Raw genomic sequence first — 17,339 nt, 5'->3', positions numbered from 1 at the left:
GACCGCACATTTCATCATACAATTCCTGCACGCGCTCTTTCAGCCGGTCTATCTCCTCCCTTTGCATTTCTATGGTGTCTCTTTTATCTTTTGCGTCGCCGGCAATCCTTCTTACTGCGTCCACTGGGTCCATCGTATATATAATGGATCCGAACCATATTCCCTGCAATGCTCTGATAGTAGGACCCACCGGCTGCGGAAAGACCCAGTTCGTGGTGGAGCAGCTATTAGGACCCTTTAGATACCGCTTTGACTATATTGTGCTATTATGCCCCACCTACGTGAATAACCGCACCTGGACGGGCATAGGAGTGAAAGATGACGACTTCTTCGTAGATATCTTAGACCCTAACGAGTTATCCAGGCATTTGAAGTTTTGGCACAAGCAATTCCCCAAGGACACGCAGACTTTACTCATATTGGATGACATTGCCTGTGGGGACGACGTAAAAAGACGCACCTCCGAATTAGTGAAGCTCGCCTTCAGCGGTAGGCATGACAATATCAGCGTTTGGTTGCTTTCCCAGCAGCTTACCAGTGTCTCTAAGCCCTTCAGGGAAAACATAGGCTCCCTAGTTGTCTTCTACACTCCGAGCAAGTCTGACCTGGAAACCATCTTAAGCGACTACGGCGGTGAGATATCCAAGGAACAGTTACACGAATACATGCGGCACCTAAAAACGCACCAACATTCCAAAATGATCTTCTCTTTGAGGTTTCCGTATTCCATTAACATATATGGACATTGAGCAGCTCTTAGATGAAGTCCCCGCGCAGTTAGACGAAAGTAACCTTAAGGAACAACTCAACATCCTTGTGTCATCTGGGAAGTGCAAAGAAATGATAGGCAAGGAACTTACCCATGAGCAGGTTAATAAGCTGTCGGAAGAGGAAGTCAAGAAGTTCCATAAAAGGTACGAGGCCGCCCTTGCAAGTAAGACCACGGACGCCGTAGCAGACTCAGCCATTAAGCTGGCCACCAAGCTTCTCGGACTTGCGCTGCCTATAGACGACGTGGAGCAACTGCGGAAGGACATAAGCGAGGACTATGTCATCGCCCAAGAACTTAAGATAACCTGCGGGTGGTTGTCTTTGAAGTGCGGTAAGTTAATGGCAGTCGCCTCTGCGGCACTTCACGTAGCTCAGCACGTTGACTTGAAGGAACTTACGATGTCTTGGAAGGACTTCAAGAAGGACAGAGAAGTCGAAAAGGTCTTCCAGGCAGCACTTGCTGAGGTACCTGATCACTTAGTCAAGTCGTCCTCAGGAATTACCCAGGTCGCCTCAAGTACTTAGTCAAGTCGTCCTTAAGTACTTAGTCAAGTCGTCCTCAAGTACTTAGTCAAGTCGTCCTTAAGTACTTGCTCAGGTCCTATTAAGTTACTTATCAAGTCCTTCAAGTCCTTAGATATAAATGGAACCAGAGTCGAAGGTAGAGCAGCCCCAAGAGGAGCAAAAGATTACCAAGGCTAAATCTCCAGGCAGAGTTGCCGCGGGGAAGAAGCTCGCGGAGATGAATAGGAAGAACAAAGCCAAAAAAGAAGAAAAGGTGGAGGAAAGAGAAGAGGAATCCTTTATTAATCCTGGGTACGTCATCGGCGCGTTAGGAGTTGCTATAGCAGCAGGCAGCCTTTACTTACAATGGCGGGCTACGAAGCCAAAAGTAGAACCACCAACATATCACGCGCCCGTGCACGCACCTGTGGAGCCGGCTGTTAGAAAAAGTAAGATCCCTGAAATGGAGTAATAACCTTCTCGCTCTGTAATATAATGTCAACCGCGTTATTGAAAACTGTTGAAGAAGCAGCTATCATTACTTCCATCGTTGCGGGTATTGGTTGGGTAGGTAAGAAAGTGCTCAAAGAAGACTTTACTGAAGACCCAAGCAAGAGCTTCGCTAATTTTGCTAAAATGACCGCTGCCGTAGGCGGAGCTATCATGGTAAAGGATTACCTACGGAAGGAAAAGTACCTGCCAACGACGTAACTCGTGAAAATCCCTGTGATTTTCTAATATATAATGGCTAGCGTGGTCGCAGGTGGAGTTATTGCAGCTTTAGCATTCACTGGAGCTAATTATGGTGGTCAGTATTTGGATAGATTAGTCAGAGGCGACAAAAGCGGAGATTTGGCCGCCGAAAGGAAGAGACACGACTTAGCGCTGGAGAAATATCAGCGAGACGTGGCGGCTTGGAATGAAAAAAGACAAGCTTACAGGGATTGGTTGGATAAGAATTACCAAGACAAAATGCAGGCGGATAAGAACTTCGAAAATACAGACTACGCCTTTAAGCTCTATGCGCAAGCACACCCCGCGGCATTAACGGGGTTAAGAAGGCCTCAGTTTAAGAATTACTATCAGCCTTCTAAGAAACAAAAAGATAGTGAGCTGGTCTTTGTAGGAGTCGCAGGGCTGGCAGGAGGCGTAGCTTTGGCGTATCTGCTCTAACGAAGGAAACTGTGTTTCCTGAAATATATGATCGTCTTTTTGGAAAGCGACAAGAATAACTTTACCACTTATTTGAATCCCCCCATTAAAGCCCATAAGGTTCGGCTGGTTAGTTGCTCTTTGTACAATTCTTGGTATAATTTAGTCAATGCCTTGATCACTGAGCATAAAGGCGGCGGCAATTATCAAGGCGTATTGCTGCCCGATGGACATTACACACCAATCACCCTTGCTAAGGAATTAGCAAAACACGGTTATACTCTCACCACAGGATTGCCGCACGAAATGACCCTCAAACATAATATGTCAAATTATTCAATGACTTTTGGAAAGTCTGACCCATTGGGATCTTTATTATGTGCCTCGGGCAAGACAATTACCGACACAGCCATACCTGTGAAATGGAAAGTCGCATCCTCTTACGAAGTCTATTGCGACTTGGTCCATAGTTACAACAATGGAGAAAAGTCTTCTCTTATGTCCAAGTTTCTGCCCAAAGGTAATCCATTTGACCTGGTAGAATACACTCCCATTTCTTTGAGCTATGACTTGTCTAATTTGGTAGAAAGCATAAACATCACCATTAAAGTGGACGGAAAGACGGTGGATTTTAACGGACGTAAGATCAATCTCGTCCTGGAATTCATATAATGGGCCGCGTAGAGGACAAACTTAAGAGGATTTACTATGGGCCTGAAGGCTATTGGAAAGGAGCGTCGGCCATCAAGAAACTCGCGACCGCGGCCAGGGTATCAGATGAAACGGCTAAGAACTGGCTAAGAAAACAAACCCTCTGGCAGGTTTATCTTCCCGTGCCCAAGTACATTCCCAGGCCCAGCTTTACCGTAAATACCCCCAATGAAGTTCATCAGGCGGATTTGCTTTTCTTGCCGCACGACAAGGTGAGAAGAAAGACCTATAGGTACGCTTTGACCGTAGTTGATATCGCAAGCAGATATAAGGACGCCGAACCCATAACCAGCAAGGATTCTGGGGAAGTCGCAGAAGCCCTAGGTAGGATTTATAAGCGCGTCTTGAAATGGCCTAAGCTGCTGCAAGTGGATGCGGGGACGGAGTTCATGGGCGTGGTTACTAAGACCCTGAAAGACCACAGCAGTAAGATTAAGAGAGCCGAAGCAGAGTACCACAGGGGTCAGAGCATCGTCGAAAGATTCAACAAGACCTTGGCCGAGCGCCTCTTTGGGTACCAGTATTGGAAAGAGCTGGAAGATCCCTCCAAACGCAACAGGGAATGGACTCAGAGGCTCCCCCAGGTCGTCGCGGCTTTGAACAACGAGGCGGCCAGGGCTACGGGAATAAAACCCAAGGATGCCATAAAAAAGAAACACGTGGAACACAAGTCCTTCGTCAGAAGTTCGAGGGCGGTCTTCCCCCATGAAAAAAAATTAGGTAATGTCACGGTTCGATATCTCTATGAGCCGGGTGAATTAGAAGGAGGATCCAAAAGAGCTACGGATCCTAATTGGTCTTTGGAAACTTACCAGATCCGAAGCGTAATAGCTAAGAAGGGTCAGCCCATCTTGTATTATCTTCACGATGGCCCCACACGTGGGTTCGTCATGGAAGAACTGCTTATCGTGTGATGTCCGAATGCTATCGTATGCACTCCGTCATCACACATCCATCGCTTACCGTCAAATGCAGACAGCGACACCTTCTCCTGCGTGACGTTATGTATCTGATGACCATAGCTGCGCAGGCTGTTCATCTTATGCCGCTGTTCCTTGCGTGTTCGTAATACGTTGAGGTAGGACTCGTGCGTAATGTCCTTCTTAACCACGTACTTTTTTACGCCTTTAGCTTTCTTTTCTACGCCGTCTAACTTTAGCACGCTGTACATCTTTGGTTTCAGACCCACGTACTCTACTATGGGTTTTCCTAACATTTCGTCTTTCATCTTCCCAATTACCTTCTTATTCTTCGCAGAGTAAAGGAAGTGCTCCTTCGGGTAACCGCTGGTGTCGTACTCGTCTATATCGGGGAGGCAGTCTTTGTAAACGTCTTCCGTTTGCACTTCTAGAATTAGGGAGTCGGTGTCTGTGTACAGGAGGCAACAGCGGTCTCCGTACTTTGGCTTAAGCTTATCGTAGTAGAACTCATACATAAGCAGCTTCGATAGATCCAGCACCGTAAAGCCTGTGTAAACGGGCTTGTTTAGTAAGAGGTTTGCCCTTTTCATGTGAATCACGTAGAAGTTCAGCATTTCTACGTATCTAACGAAGCCTGGCTGTGACACGTATGCTTCTGCTTCCTCTTTGGTGCTGACTATTTTTACGCTTACGCGCTTGCGGATGTTCTCCATTGTCTTTCCGAACACGCTGTTGTTCATCAGTTTGAAGAGGTTTTTCTCGAAGTCATTTTTCGCTGCGGTACGCTTTTGCGTGTTAAAGTCAATGTAGGGGCGCATCCAGGGTTCCTGCGTGAATTTTAGGACTCTGTGGATCTTCTCTACGCGCATTCCGTGTCGCACGTAGAACTGCAGGTTGCGGTAATGTACCACATACTTCTTCTTATCCATCAGGTTCATAGTTAGTTTCCTGTACGGTTTGTAACCAGGGCACATTTGCTTTTGCAGCGGACTTAGCTGCTTAAATGGTATCTCTATCGCTTCTGGTGCTAAGGGGAACTCATTGTGTTCGTCGTGCAGGCGCTCTGGGTACTCCAGATCCACTTCTAAGACGTAACCCTTGTCTTCCTCCTTTCCTACCTGCATGTAGAAGTCTATCGGCTTCACTGGATCCCATTCGAAGTCTCTCACAGGTAGGTACTGTGACATTGCCCAGCCATAAAGGTTATTCGCATCCAGGTAGTAAATGTATGTGGTTGGTTTCTCTGGGTCGTGCTCTACTAAGGGGTTGTTTGCGCGGGCGTAACGTCGGCTGGGTCCGCATACGCCGCCACGAATACCGTCTTCCATAAACCGATACATGTCGTACTCCGTTAGGAGATCCAACTGCGCATTTGTCTTCTTTAACGAAGCACTCCAGCTGAGCCCAGGAGCCGTGTAGAAATTAGCGGGATCCAATCCGTAATATTCCATAGCCATCTTTCTGAAGCTTTGGAAAACATCTGCAAGCAGCACTACGTCAGACCTTAGGTAGATGTCGTGGTAGTCCCCCATGTTCTCACAGGAGTACTTTTCCCACACGTCTAACGCATGCTGGTACTCCTCATCCTTTATACCGGACTCGTTTAGGGTGCTGTAGAAGCGATCTTTGGGTGGTAGGGACTCTTTGAATCGATCCCAGGAATCCATGTATTCATATGGGTAGACTCCTTTCCTTTCCGCGCCATATTGACTGGAAATGGGAAAGTTGGTGTTATACTTTACGAGGTTTGCTAAGGAGTCCGCCATAAACTGCTGCGAATCTAAGAACTTTAGCTTACCCACAGTTACGGACATGTAGCGCTCTTTGTTGTTGGGTATGCATTTGACGTCGGAGCCGTCTGTTCCTTGTAGTAGCAAATGGGAGTCGTAACCGCGGAGGTTGTGAAAGAACACCGGAATCTCCATGTCTGGATTTACTTTGAAGTTTATATTGCATTTCCAATGAGCCGCTCCTCTGTATTTACCCGTGATGTGGCAGTGATCCCTAACCTTATCCACATAGAAATCCTCAACAAATGCTTTGTGGCAGTGAATGCAGTGCGTGGAGGGCTTTCCCGGCTTCTCACCTTTCTTAGCATACTTCCCGCATTTAAAATGAGCTTCTCCTAGATACTTTCCATCTTCATCCCACGCTTTCTTGGCTCGTCTTCCAAACTGAAGAAGCGTATGTTGACAAATGTGGCATTTTTTTGCCTTGTTAAAAGCCTCCTGGTTCTCTTTGGTAAATTCCATCTTCTTTGGACGTCTTAATTGTTCTCTAATCTCCCCCTCCTCTTCTCGCAATGCTTCTAGAAACTCATTAGCTGCGTTCTTACCTCGGTAAATCACAGGAGGGTTTGCTTTACCGTCTGATCTGACTACTATGTAACCAAAGGAGCAGATCTCGTGTAATCCTACCTTATTCGTGGCACCACGTTTCTGCTCTTCCTTAGTTATCAACGCTTCGAAGTCTGCATATATCACGTAAGGCACTTGCATCTGCTTTTGATGGTCTGCGTATGAAAGCTCTTTGTTGGTGGGTATCTGGATCCGTTGCGCCACTTCTTCGACTCCGCGGCAGATCTCATCGTGTTTCTTTAGGGCATTTAAGGATGTAAATGACAGCAAGCAGCAGTCACAGAAGTACTTTTTGCCTTTGTGCTTAGTATGTCTGTAGAATAGTCTGCTAATGTGTTTAACCCATGAGTAGTGTCCGCCGTGGTAGAATAAATGTACGCGCTCTCCTTTACTTTTTGACAGAACTAACGGTACTATCGTCTGCTCTCTGACTCCGTAAACGTTAATTGCTAGATCGTTTATTTCCTCAAATATGGGGATGTCTATCAACTGCATGGGAAATTCCACACCATCCCACTCTAAATCATCTGTGGGATACTTACTTGTCCTACAGGGATCCTTCTCTGCTGGATACAGTGCAGACCTGATTGCCCACATAAAGCATCGATTGTCTTCATTCTTCACGTTTACAATAGCCTTCTTCCTTTCTACCCACGTTGGTAGCGGTACGTAACTCCCCCCTCGTATGGGTACGTACCTGGCTATACTTATCTCTATTCCTTCAACCTCCTCTACTGTCCAACCCGATCCTTCTTTCGTGTAGTTAGACAGCGACTCCATTATTGCTTCTAAGGCTTCACTGAGTGACCTATCCAGATTCGTGGATTCTAATATCACTAACGACTTTGATCGCAACATTGCTGTCGTCATTACCTCGTCTTTTGACAAACTTACTTCTACCATTATGCTCGCTTTCAGGGCTCCTAATTCTTCTATACCTTTTCGGAGAGTCCTTTTAACCTTCCTTTCTGACTGACGCCAAAACTGTCTAACGTCAATCTCACCGTTACCGGGTATTGACACCGTGCTGAAGTTGCTTTGGGATTCCATCTATATAATAGGAAATATTTTATACCTAATACCAAGCACTTTTTAGGTCGTCGTAGTCGTACTCACAGTCCTGACAATGCCAAAACAATTTAACCTTAGTCTCAAACTTCTTACCACATCCACAATCATAACTGCTCATACACTTCGTCTTCATTTTCAAATGCTTTTTCAAATCCGCTTCTTTCTTAAAAGTTCTCTTACATTCTTCGCACTCCATATATAGACTAACATATTTAAGTGCGCTGTTGCCCTCAACCACACTTGGAGTGGGGGTCGTCCGTAGGTGGATTTTTGACGCGGGTCTTACCCCGTGTTGAGATTGCGCTGGAACCCCCATTCCCTATACTACTTCTCTATCATTGCAAGCTCACCGTTCGTCTCGCTTCGATGCAAAGGCACGGCTACCTTTCAAGATGGCCCAGGGAATTGTGAAAGGGACTAATCAAGCTTTTTAGCTATTTTGTCTATGGCAACATTGTCCTTCTATCTTCTTGGCATTCGTATATGTATTTTGCTACGATTTTTTGGATTTTTTCATTCGGGTTGATAAGAAAATGGACTTTATCGTTTTCACTTAAGAGTTCAAATTGTTTGTTTGTAATTGTGTTAATTTTTTGTTGTACTTCCGTTTGTTTGAGTAGGACGGACATTTCAAAAGAAAAAGTTTTCATCTACAACTTCTTGTTCACAAGGACATGTTTTTTCTTCTGATTTGACATAAGGTCGTAAAATGTCTCCCCTTCGATATTTCTTTTCTGAAAGGAGAGTTGCCACCACCACACACACAATTATCTTATGGTCGGTTCCTTAAGCCCCGTTTACACTGGCGATTTTTGCGGCGCTTTTTGCTGCGATTTTTGTGGCAATTTTCGGAAATATGAAATCGTTTGTCTCATCCTTCAAAAGAGACTAGGAAAATCTTGGTATCCCGAAAAAAACTTTACATGTAAATTCTTTACCATTATTTATTATGGACAAAATCGCAAAAAAATCGCAAAAAAATCGCAGCAAAAATCGCAGCAAAAATCGCAGCAAAAATCGCCGCAAAAATCGCTAGTGTAAACGGGGCTTTACAGCACCTGTGCTTCCCATAAAAAAGTGAGCCCAAAAAGCACAACATATACACAGTACCAGAACAGAAGCACAGTCAAAACAGTGAATTTATGCACAAATCTAAGCATGCTGATTAACAAAAACAGAGGGAATCAGTTGAAAACGAAAAGCTGTTGAGATTTTGTATGTTTTATGTAAAGTTAGTTAATAAATAAATGAAGTTGTTAAGAAAGAGATTTTAATATGCAGTTTAGCTCAGCATCAAACGTGAATGAGAATGAATTCATACTACATTGAACATTGCCGCTTTGAAAGTAGAATCAGCATCTGACGACAGATATTCTTGGTGGAGTTATTACACAGTGGGGGAGGGGCTACATCGGTTCAGTCTAGGTCGAGGCGATAGCATTTGAGTGCATACTTTCAATTTCAAAGTAGCGGATCCCGGATTCCAAAAGGGTGGATTCCGTATTCCAGAGTGCTGGATTCCGGATTCCAAAGCCTGAAATTTCGTGGATTCCGGATTTCCTTACATGGGGCGACAAATTTCGTATGATTGTGAAAATCCCGATACCGTCATGTTTTCTGGAATTTTGATTGGCTGATTCTTTTCTCGCGCAATGTGATTGGTCTAGCAGAGCAGTAAACCTTGGTGACCGTGCCCGTGCAGTGTTCATGTCATGTTTTGGGTGTTCCATTCAGATAAATATGAAATAATGCTTTAATGCAGTTAATAAGCTTATATTGCTTAACCATACTAATGCAAGTGTAATTTATGATAGTAATAATATATGCATGCTTTACAAGCACCCACTTGAGCTATCCTGATCTTTAACCATTACTGCGATTTCCATAAACATGCCAATTCTGTGTCTGCGAGCTGCACGCTGAAATTTGGTTTTTCGCTGCCGCTAGTCAAAAACATGAAAGGTACCGACTGATTAGGTTTGATTGACAGCAGCGAAAAACCAAATTTCAGCGTGCAGCTCACAGACAAAGAGTTCGCATGTTTATGAAAATCGCAATAATAGCTGCCACGTATATTATTCTATCTACTATAATATCACATAACTATACTACATTTTACATAGCACAAATCCAGTACGTTAGCAAAACGATGTTAGCAATTGCTTTGACTATGGTTTCTATATTAGGTGAATTTTAATTATGTCTCTCATGATGCTTATTGCATTTTGCCGTTAGTTAGAATCAGAAATGTGCCAAGAGTGATAATGGATATCTTGATGATGATGATGGCGACGATGATGATATTGATAGTAAAGGTGATGATGACAATGGTGATGATGATGATGATGAAAATGGTGATAATCATGATGGTGATGGTAATCATGATGGTGATAATGATCAAGATACAAGCAATGTCGATGATGATGAAGAAGACAATGTGATGGTTGTGATAATGCTGATGATGGTAGTGACAATGATGATAGTAAAGACATTGTCTAGTACAGACATTTACAACAAAGCCATTGTATTGATTATTTCATTTCATTGGTTTTTATTTCAAAGTTCTCTGGTTTTCCTCCCTCCATAAAAATCAAAGCTTAGTGACTCGCTAAGCTTTATGCCAGGGAGCTGTAGGGAGAGGTTAGGTGTCATTTTGTTTGTGTGAGTGTGTTTGGGAGGGGGAGAGGGGTAGGGGTGTAATAGGGAGGGGTAGTGGTGTGATAGGGAAGGGGAAGGGGTGTGATAGGGAGGGGAGGGGGTGTGATAGGGAAGGGTAGGGGTGTGATACGGTATGGGCGTGATAGGGGAGGGGTAGGAGTGTGATAGGGGAGGGGTGGGGATGTGATGGGGAGGAGTGGGAGTGTGATGGGAAGGGGTAGGGGTAGGGGTGTGATAGGGGAGGGGTATGGGTGTGATAGGGGAGGGTTAGCACCAAATAAATGGTTCACACAAACAAGTAATATGACCCACCTTTCATGCATTGCCTTCTCCTGCTCTAGTTTTTGTTCTGCTTCAAGCTTTTTTTGTTCTAGTATCTTGATTTGTACTTTCATTTCAGCACATGTTTCTCGCTGCTCGTGGATCTCCTGACATAGCTGCATATTTTTTTTCTACAACGATAGAAAAATTAATGATGGGGAAATGGATGGACGGGTTAGTTGGATATATAGATAGAAAGGTGGATGGGTGGGTGGATGGATGGATTGGATGGAAGGGTGGGTGGGTGGGTGTTTGGGTGGGTGGATGGGTGGGTGGGTGGGTGGGTGGATGGATGGATGGATGGGTGGGTGGATGGATGCATGGATGGGTGGGTGGATGGATGCATGGATGGATGGGTGAGTGGAAGGGATGGGATGGGTGGATGGACAGATGGACGGACGGACGGACGAATATTCTGTTCATCACTTAAACTAATATTAGTAAGCCATTTACCTCTAGTTCTTCATTTTGTCTGATAAGGTCCTGCATGATGATCTCCAGTTCACTTTCATCTACTTCCTAATCATGTTAACATCTTTAGTCAAGAAAAATATCGTCATCCTGAGAACCCAAATGAGCCCTGAGACCTTAGAGGTGAGAGGTGAGTGCACTACCCCTACACCACCCTTGATTCACTAATGTATGTGATGTTGAGTCCAGGAATCACACCCTAGACCCCAGAGGTGAGAGGTGAGTGCACTACCACTACACCACCCTTGATTCCCCTTTCATCTATTATTAATATTTTATTTCATAGTGGATACAGTCTCACTGCCAGAAGAATCTGATGCGGACGCTGCGTCAGACAGAGCTTGTTCTGATTCTTGTTGTTGTAATATGGAAGCAATTTCTTCCTAAAAATTAAGGTAACGAAATTGTTATAATAAAATTATAGGTAACGAAAAAAAAAATCATCATTATCATCATCAATATCCCCATCCACTGTTGCTGCACAGGTTGGGTGCTCAGGTTGGGTGCTCAGGTTGGGTGCTCAGGTTGGGTGCTCAGGTTGGGTGCTCAGGTTGGGTGCTCAGGTTGGGTGCTCAGGTTGGGTGCTCAGGTCGGGTGCACAGGTTGGGTGCTCAGGTTGGGTTCTCAGGTCGGGTGCTCAGGTCGGGTGCTCAGGTCGGGTGCTCAGGTCGGGTGCTCAGGTCGGGTGCTCAGGTCGGGTGCTCAGGTCGGGTGCTCAGGTTGGGTGCTCAGGTTGGGTGCTCAGGTTGGGTGCTCAGGTTGGGTGCTCAGGTTGGGTGCTCAGGTTGGGTGCTCAGGTTGGGTGCACAGGTTGGGTGCTCAGGTTGGGTGCACAGGTTGGGTGCTCAGGTTGGGTGCTCAGGTTGGGTGCTCAGGTAGGGTGCACAGGTTGGGTGTTCAGGTTGGGTGCACAGGTTGGGTGCACAGGTTGGGTGCTCAGGTTGGGTGCACAGGTTGGGTGCTCAGGTTGTGTGCTCAGGTTGGGTGCACAGGTTGGGTGCTCAGGTTGGGTGCTCAGGATAATGTCCAACATTTTCATCATTTGTACTGACCTGTAATCGTTTTATTTCACTTCTTTCATTAGCAATTCTCTGTCTGAGTTCATCTCCTATTAAAGTCAACTCCTAAAAGAAAAGAGAAAGTAGATTTAAGCTGTTACACGGGACGATTTGCACGTTTTTCTATTTCTTCAATAAATCCTACATCATAATCATTGCCATACCTCTTGTTCCATGATTAGTTCAGCTTCAGAAGCTTCTAATAGTTTGATCTCTTCTAAAAATAAATTAGAATTTCCAAAAAATATTTAATTTTGTGTAATAGAATGAAAGACACTATCAAACGTATTAATAAGCCTTTTAATAGTTTAAGAATCGATTCCACTGCACATGCGATTTTATCCCGAATTTCTCACCTTCTTTTGTTTAATTAAGAACAAAAGAAGGTTTAGACAAAAGAAGGTTAGAAATTCGGGATAAAATCGCATGCGCAGTGGAATCGATTCTTAAACTATGAAAAGTCTTATTGCAGGCAGGCATAAAACCAAGGCAATTTCCAGCGGTCAAAAATGTAAGCTCTTCTAATTTTAAATGCCTACGCCAAAAAGGTGTTTGGACTATTTTGCCACTCAGGTCACTCACGACATTAAAACTTTAAAACCAAAAGCAAATTTATTTCGCTCGATCGAGCCTCTTCACTGTATTTTTGATTTCTTTGAAAATGAAAACAAAAGCATCTTTTGGCCTGAAATTGCTTTTATGCCCGCAGGCAGCCCAAACAAGGTTCCTGTGTATGGTTTATAAGGGAATGTATGGGAGTTATGATAAAGTTACGAAAATAAAATGTTTCACTCAACAATTTTTAAAAACCCACTAAACAGCCTCAAATCGCGCTGAAACGTCGCCAGAAGACTGAACAAAGTAAAAGCAATGACTGCAACAAGTTTTGAGGCAAATTGTTTATCATAACTCCCATACATTCCCTTATAAACCATACACAGGAACCTTGTTTGGGCTGCCTGTGTTATGCCTATATAATAGCAATACTTTTGGCTGAGATCAGCGCATCTTAGAATCACACTATCATTATATTATATGCTGCATGACAGCGGTCATGTGTCTGTAGTTGAGAGCAAAATTATTGTTTTTATTTGAAATTGGTGATTCTTTTTAGCTTCTTGTTCTATAGTAAGATTTTGTTACCAATGACTAAAGAATCCCTTTGTAGCATGCAGACAGACATTGCTGCTGTAAAAGTATGCTGTGTGTTGGCAGTCAATCTGTAAGTATTGACTAAGGTGTTTATATACACCGATACCGCATTCATTGTTCTACCCCCTAGTTACTGTTGCTACATCGGACAAGCTGAAGTGTGTTTTTGATATACAGCATGGAACAGACACCGATGCAGTAAATAGGCCCTTTGCAGTTAACCGTCACCTGTCTGTACTGGAGAGCAAAACCTTCGTTTTTATATTAAATTGGTGATTCTTTTTAGCTACTTGTAAAGAACTGAATGAAACGATGTGTAACCAGTGTGTTACGAAATGCAGTTTTATTACGATCTCTGGAAACAGGTTGTAGAAAGTTTGTTTGCTCACCAGTATACTTCACCCATGGGAATCAAGATGTTCATTCATTTGCTCTCAGTGAATTAATCAGCACGTGATTACTGAGCTGTAAAGGGCCTATTGTAAATGTCAATTGTAAAATACAATAGAAAACGATGACCTTTCCCCAACCCCGCCCCTAAACCTAACCAATCACAGGAGACGTTGCAAATTCGTGAAGCCTAACCCGGCTGTGCTTTAGGAGCAATAAAGATCTAATAAAATATATTTCTTCGTAGCTAATATTCTGGATAAAAATTCTGAGACCTCCAGGTAGGATTCGAACTCGAGAATGTTTTTCTGCAGATAATATTACTAAGCTTTGAAGTAACTCCTTTCCATCTTTATATGTCAAATCTGTATTTGTACCTTCTTTATCATCTTTTTCTTCTTCTTTGGCTATGGGTTTATCTTTTTCTTTGTGCTTTCCTTGTACAGCTTTTTTAGCAACTCTGAGCTGAAAGATAAGGGATTATATAGAGGATATTACATGGGCGCGCGGAGATACGAAATTTATCTTCGAGTGTTGAAAAGATCTTCAACACGAGAAGCTAAATTTCGTATCTCCAAGCGCCCATGTAATATTCTGTTTATTATATAATTATCCATAAAATCAACTTAACAAGCTTTCTATTATTATATTTTTTCATATATTTTATTTACAAACTAATAGCTTAATTACACATGGTAACAATATTTTCACATGTGAAAATAACATGTTATTTTCACATTTCAAATATGACTTTTTCGAAAAGGAGAAATATAGGTATTTTATGGATAACTACGTGATAAATGCATGTATTAATACCACTAACAGTGATTTTGAATTATGTCTTCTAGTTTTGAAGCAAAGATTCTAACCTTTCTCTTTAACTGAGTGACTTTTCTCTGTACTTCCCACAGTAATTCATCCTGTCCTTCTGCCTGGAAAATAATAAAATAAAAAAACTTGTCATCGCTTATTTATACCGACCCCGTAAAATCCCCATACCCATCCCACAATCAAACCGTTAAGAAATCATTAGTAAAGGCCAGACACTGAGGGTGGTCACTGCCAGAATTTTTTTACGTCCTCAGTTGTTATTTTGCGTCCCTCCATTGCAGGGTGAGGTAGTCGAGAGAGACGGGACCACCCTTTCACGTGGGACAGGGCAAAAAATCGATAAGCCCGCTACTTTTACGATTTTTTTTAACTGAGTTTAATACTCCAAACTTTTAAGCGTTTCATTTGTGTCACTGCTGCTCGAAACTTGTGACGAAATTTTGTCGAATTAGAGTAAATCTACTTATTAGTATTCACGAACATGTCAGTTTTTCTGCTGATCAAAATATCACCTCTCCCAAAGTGCACGGCTTTATATCTCGAATACGCATTCAATAAATTTTGGTCGCATTTGATATTTTGCTATTTGGCTCCAAAAGAACGCGTTTACAAAATATTGAGCTTAAATACGTAAAGCTGTCCTTATGGCGAAAGGCCAAAAACCGTTTTTCTGCCCTGTCTTTACGTGGTCATCCGAGCCACGTATATTATTATTATAATACTTACATCATCATTATCTTTAGTGCTGTTAAGTTTTTCATGTAGTTGTGCCAAAATGGCTTCCTGTTTAGCTAACACAGATGCAATGGCCCTGAAATGAACAAGAACATATTAAGTTATATATATTAAGTGGTCTATCGACTAGTGGTCTATCGACTAGCGGTCTATCCACTAGCGGTCTATCCACTAGCGGTCTATCCACTAGCGGTCTATCCACTAGCGGTCTATCCACTAGCGGTCTATCCACTAGCGGTCTATCCACTAGCGGTCTATCCACTAGCGGTCTATCCACTAGCGGTCTATCCACTAGCGGTCTATCCACTAGCGGTCTATCCACTAGTGGTTTTTAAGACAATGAAGATATTTTTTATCTATTACTGACTTACTCTGGAGAGGTTGGTAAGTCTGTCTCATCTTCTTCAACCCTGAAGGTAAGAGAACCTGTGTATCTGAACAAAGATAATCACACATTTTAGGTTGCAGTAGTGGCGCATATTTTTTTAAGTCTGCAGTATTTTATCAAGCCTGTTAGGGTGAGACAAAATAAGAAGACGATAAAATAAAAAGACAAGAAAAGATGTCTACTCATAGACTGTTGCAACGAGTCTTACATTCAATCACTCACTCATTCATTTGTTCATTTATTCGTTCGTTCATTTCAGTGGCGGATCCAGGATTTTTCAAAGGGGGGTTCCGTTTCTTAAACTGTGTATAATTCTCTTTTGTTTAGTCGATGTTTGACAAAAAAATTGGCTCTAATCACCTAATTTACTATCTAGTAACGGAACTTAAAAGTAAATTATAAACATTATAACAGCAAATATCTATCATTTCGTGTTCAACATTAACTTTGTGGATACTTTAAAGCAAAATTTATATAAGACATATTTCTATTACCTAAAAGATCAAACCTTCAAGGGGGGTTCCGTGGACCCCTTCGACCCCCCCTGGATCCGCCACTGCATTTATTCATTTGTTAATTCGTCCATTTATCTATTCATTCATAAAGCAGTCAGTGCAATGTCTTACTTTGCAAGCCGTGTATCTGGGAAGAGTTCCAAGACATTGTTTAGTAATATGAAGAGTATGCCATGGTTGATTCCCATGGTAGGACTCAACACGATGCTGACATTCTGGATGCTCATCTTGTTTTCAGAACCCTGAACACAACAATGACATCAAAATGAATGCGCAAATCTTGAACTATCAACAGCCTATCCCTGTCTGGAGGCATAACACTAATGTACAAACAAATCACTCATGAATGTAAGCTGCACGGCTGCTACTAGTGCCTTAATATGCAGCCCGTAAAGTCCTCCACTGGTCATGATTGTGAAGCGCATTGAGGCGTTGTATGTAATGCACTATACAAGAATCTCTTATTATTAGTAGTAGTAGTAGTAGTAGTAGTACATCTTGGTGAGGACCATTCCTGTCAGGACAACTCTAACTTTGTTAGTTATTGAAGTCCCAAGTAGAGTGAAAATAGGAGCCAATCAGGAAAGAGCAGAATCAGTATCATTTGAACCTCAACCACTTCCAAGGTTTAATTCCCAGGAGGATGGATGGTATGGTTTGTACCTCTAGCTATATATTAAGTGCCACCCTCGTAAAAAAGGATGGTTTTTTTTATGGTGTTAGTGGCTCTCTCTCACCTCTGGGGTCTTGAGTATGATTGCCATAATCAGCATTATATAATTTTCGTCCCTCCTCAAAACATAACATGCTAAATTACAATTCAATCTGTGAGTTAGCCATGCCCTGACTTAGATCAGCCCAGAGGTTGTTTCAGGGTTTGATCTGTGAGTTAGCCATGCCCTGACTTAGATCAGCCCAGAGGTTGTTTCAGGGTTCTATCTGTGAGTTGTAAAACAGGTGTATAATTGTAAGCCAAATAAGAAATGTTTTTCTTTATCATGACTGGTATTTACTGTGGAAGTATAGCATTACTTACTCTGTCAATGACGTGTCCCATGTGTGTAAATATCCAGGCCAGAAGAGTTCTGTTAATCGACGGCAATTTCGATAACAGATTCTTAGTTCTTTCTAGTTGGTCCTTCTTATCTTGCATTCCTAGTAGTGAATTTATTTAGGTGTTTAATTGTTGTTGATGATGATGATGATGATGGAAATGATGGCAATGATGATGATGGTGATGGTGATGATGATGGTTGTGATGATGATGGTGATGATGGCGATGATGATGATGGTGGTGATGATGGTGATTATGATGATGATGATGGTGATGATGG

At 42.7% G+C, this 17,339-nt stretch overlaps 1 protein-coding gene across 3 annotated transcripts in view; it reads right to left on the bottom strand.

Moving 5' to 3' along the window:
• Positions 1–17,339, bottom strand: part of LOC116292327 (ralA-binding protein 1-A) — a 45,222-nt gene that overhangs the window by 20,056 nt on the left and 7,827 nt on the right. For all 3 annotated transcript variants that reach the window (XM_089026870.1, XM_089026872.1, XM_089026871.1), the window contains exons 6-16: positions 17,042–17,160; positions 16,117–16,247; positions 15,474–15,536; positions 15,094–15,178; positions 14,406–14,468; positions 13,914–14,001; positions 12,159–12,211; positions 11,989–12,060; positions 11,230–11,319; positions 10,919–10,984; positions 10,457–10,596 (exon numbers count right to left, since the gene is read on the bottom strand). In XM_089026870.1, the coding sequence (XP_088882996.1) occupies positions 10,457–10,596; positions 10,919–10,984; positions 11,230–11,319; positions 11,989–12,060; positions 12,159–12,211; positions 13,914–14,001; positions 14,406–14,468; positions 15,094–15,178; positions 15,474–15,536; positions 16,117–16,247; positions 17,042–17,160 (970 nt within the window). The remainder of the gene's footprint in view (positions 1–10,456; positions 10,597–10,918; positions 10,985–11,229; positions 11,320–11,988; positions 12,061–12,158; positions 12,212–13,913; positions 14,002–14,405; positions 14,469–15,093; positions 15,179–15,473; positions 15,537–16,116; positions 16,248–17,041; positions 17,161–17,339) is intronic.

This window comes from Actinia tenebrosa, unplaced genomic scaffold (genome assembly GCF_029948245.1).
Source record: "Actinia tenebrosa isolate PJP-AT-01 unplaced genomic scaffold, QUT_ActTen_1.0 PGA_scaffold10__47_contigs__length_13832649, whole genome shotgun sequence".
Taxonomy (NCBI): Eukaryota; Metazoa; Cnidaria; class Anthozoa; order Actiniaria; family Actiniidae; genus Actinia; species Actinia tenebrosa.
This window is presented reverse-complemented; position numbering and strand designations above follow the sequence as displayed.